The sequence below is a fragment of the Acanthisitta chloris genome, unplaced genomic scaffold, assembly GCF_000695815.1.
Source record: "Acanthisitta chloris isolate BGI_N310 unplaced genomic scaffold, ASM69581v1 scaffold35121, whole genome shotgun sequence".
In the NCBI taxonomy this organism is placed as follows: Eukaryota; Metazoa; Chordata; class Aves; order Passeriformes; family Acanthisittidae; genus Acanthisitta; species Acanthisitta chloris.
Genome location: NW_008657115.1, coordinates 2,513 through 6,142, shown reverse-complemented (window position 1 = coordinate 6,142; position 3,630 = coordinate 2,513). Strand labels below are relative to the sequence as shown.

Below are 3,630 nucleotides of genomic sequence, written 5' to 3'. Positions count from 1 at the left end.
GAATTGTGCTCTTAGACAATTAAAGTGGATAGGAACAGCAGCTGGGTTAGAAATGGTGGGTTGTATGTTTTGGATAGTAATTAAACCTGGATATATAGGACATGTGGTTACTGGGCTAGAGAAAGGGGGAACTGTGTGTTTTAGACAAGATGTATTGTGGCACCTGTTTTTTTCTTAACAGATTAATGAAATGAGGGGGAAAATACACATTCTTATTTCTTCCTTTGGTCTTTTAGGCACCAAGGAGCAGCCACTCTGACTCCTCCAGGCTGGTACGTGAAGCTCCCATCAGGGTTTGAGCAGCATCGCTGGCAGCAGGATGAGAACCATGTCTTGGAACTCGCATCCATGCAGGAGTGTTGCTGTGGGAAGAAGAGGACTACATCATGTCTGCCACTAGCCTGTCATTTCTGTCAGAACAGCCAGTGGTGCCCTTGCCACGTTCAGTTTCAGCAGAGCAGGCATTCCTCCTGCCCACTGTCCAGTTATTGAAGACATGGTGCTCCAGTCGTCGTTGAAGAACTGTGTTTGGCTGTCCTGTGTCCTCAGGACTCCAAAAGCTGGCTTCAGGAGCACAGCTAGTGGAGGCCTCATTATCCAGTCTGTTTCTAATGATGTTTTCCAAAATCTGGCCGTGGAAGACTGGATCCATGACCACATGGATTTAGAGAAGCGACAGGTCCTTTATCTTTGGAGAAACTCCCCTGCTGTGGTAATAGGGAGACATCAGAATCCCTGGTAGGAATGCAACCTCAGGCTGTTGAGGCAAAAGAATATAAAACTAGCCAGGAGAAGAAGTGGAGGAGGGACAGTTTACCATGACTTAGGGAATATCAATTTGACTTTCTTCACAACCAGAAAAAAATACGAACGAATGGAAAACCTGAAACTAGTTGTGAAGGCCTTGAAAGCCTTGCGCCCCCAGTTAGATGTCCACGTCACTGACAGGTATGACATCTTGCTAGATGGGCAATACAAAATCTCAGGTACTGCTGCAAAGCTGGGAAGGACAAGTGCTTATCACCACTGCACCTTACTCTGCAACGCGGATAAGTTTGTTTTATCTTCGGTACTAAAAAGTCCTTACAAAGGGCTGAAAAGCAATGCCACTCCTAGTGTGCCTGCCTCGGTGAAAAATCTCTTTGAGGAGGATCCTAGTTTAACTTCTGAGATGCTCCTGGATGCCATTGCTAAAGAATATGCTATGCAGCACCAAATAGATCATCATATCACCGTAATAAATCCAGCTGATGAGACTCTGCTTCCTGGAATTAATCACAAAACTGAAGAGCTACAAACCTGGGAATGGGTGTATGGAAAGACACCAAAGTTCAGTGTTAGCACGTGTCTTAACATGGCCTATAAAGGTTCTGTTCTTGATGTTAAAGTAAATATGGACGTAAAGCATGGGAGGATTGAAGTCTGTAACATTGATCTGCCAGAGCAGTGGCTGCCACCAGCACTGTACAGCCAACTGGTCAATGGCCTTACTGGCAGTAAGTTTTGCCCAAATGAAACCACTACACTAGTGACAACTTTGCTAAGAGTGTGTCCACAAGATGACGAGTTGCACAGCAGGTGGAATCTGCTGTGTGAGAATATGTTAATGTTAATGTGATTGCATTCTGAAAATATCACTTTTATTAAGTCAAACCTCTGCTGCTTTTTTATTTAATGTGTTGAAAACAAAATTAAAACATTGATGTCTACAAGCTGAATTTTACTAGTCAAACTGTTTAATTTTGTGCTTTTGTTTAATATTACCTGCTAGCAATTGAATTTCACACTGTCTGCACCCAGTGTTCCCAAGCTGTAGGATGGAAGCCACTGCAATAGGCTGCAGCTGACAAGGAACCCCCACCCAATTTAAAAAGGACATTGAGGCACAACAGATGACTGCAGCTACAAATAATAAAAAATAATCTTTATTCCCATTAAAAATAGGCATCTGTTACACATAACTGAATAAAACTGGTATCACAGCAGCAAGCCAGGGAGCTCCTATGGAATGTTTGGAGGAATGACCAGTAGCATACAGCATCTGTGGAACGTATGTAATTCATTTTGCTAATGTAGAACTGCAAAGCTGAGACACTCTTATGCAAAAGGACAAAGAAGGCAGACCACTGGCAAACTGTGACTCAGAGAACAAGGCAAAGACCAGCTCTGTGTCTTCCTGATTGCTGTGGAATAGATTTGTTAGAGGAAAAGAATAGCAGCATTAAAAGACAGAAAATGGAATACTGTGGAATAGATTTGTTAGAGGAAAAGAATAGCAGCATTAAAAGACAGAAAATGGAATAATAAAGAACATTAAGAAAGAAAAAAAAGGGCAATGGAATACACCAGCCATCAGGAAAAAGAAACACAGGAGGGAGAAAAAGTTCTAGCAATAAATATGCTACTAGAAAAGAAACACAGGAGGGAGAAAAAGTTCTCGCAATAAATACGCTACTAGAGTATAAAGGCCTATTGTGTTATAAGAGGCAGAAAGTGTAAGGCACCTATCAGTCCTGAGGCTGAAAAGATTTAGGTGGGACATGCAAAAGATGCCACAGCCTATTCTTCATCTCAGAATATACAGCTTTGGTGGATTCTTGCTGACAAAAAACTCCTGTATAAGAAGAAAAGGCAGCAGCAGCTCAGGTAATACCTTCTGGTTTCCAAAGGATGAAGGAAAGACAAGGAAAGACTTTGTCTTTATTCCAAATAGCATATTCCTTTGAATCATTATTAACGAGACAGTTTCAGGGTATTCAACTTCTGACAGATCTGTAAAATCAACTTATTTTTTTAGGGGACTTCCTTAGTAGTAGATTAATAGCTTACTGCAGTTGAGACTGGCATGACTACCCAGTCATTGAGCATTAAAGGCAGGGAATAAGACTGGGAGAGGATCGTACATCCTTTCCACACCTGACACTCAGGATGGAAATCAGGTATATGACCACACACCACAGAATAAAAGAACATATAGGAGGGACAGGGAAGAGAATACAGCTGTTCTCAGCTTTCCCACTCCAAAATCCATCACGTGGAAGCACGTAAGACAGCCCTAAAAGGACTGTATACTGAATGCTACAACATTTGTAGGCAAGGAACTTGGAAAATGGAATGTTAGGTTTGGGGTTACTAGTAAAGTCTGTGAAATGAGGTATTACAGGATTGCTCAAAACCCAGAACAGTGGCCATGACTAGAACACAGGTGTTAAAGGAAATAAATAAGACTGCTTTTAAAAGAGGACATGTGGCAGCCCAGCTTCAAGAGTCTGGGTCAATTAAAGATATAAAAAGCAAGACTGGCTGAAGACAAAATCACCAATCAAATGGAAATGACAGTAAAGAGGCCTTTGAAAGACAATACTGAGTGTCTGTCATGAGATCCAGATAAAATTTCAAGAGGGATTATACTAATTAAGATTATGGAAGAAGCACAGTGAGGGATTTGTACAGTTGTGTTTCCTCAGACTGAAAAGTCAAATATTCTTAACCCTAGAGATTATAAAAGCAGTGCTGCACTAAGTCCTTGGAAGAGTTGCTTCTGAGGGTGATCAGCTGGACTGAAGCGACATCCTCCAGGCTCACATTCCTATGCTATAAAAACACTTATTAAAAGCAGTTCCTATCTGA

The 3,630-nt window shown here is 41.6% G+C and overlaps 1 protein-coding gene across 1 annotated transcript; it reads left to right on the top strand.

Moving 5' to 3' along the window:
- Positions 1-430: 430 nt before the first annotated feature.
- LIPT1 (lipoyltransferase 1) lies at positions 431-1,703 on the top strand. Its single transcript, XM_009084596.1, is given in 1 exon segment — positions 431-1,703. A coding segment is annotated over 1 exon segment (1,122 nt). The 5' UTR covers positions 431-496; the 3' UTR covers positions 1,619-1,703.
- The last annotated feature ends 1,927 nt before the right edge of the window (positions 1,704-3,630 follow it).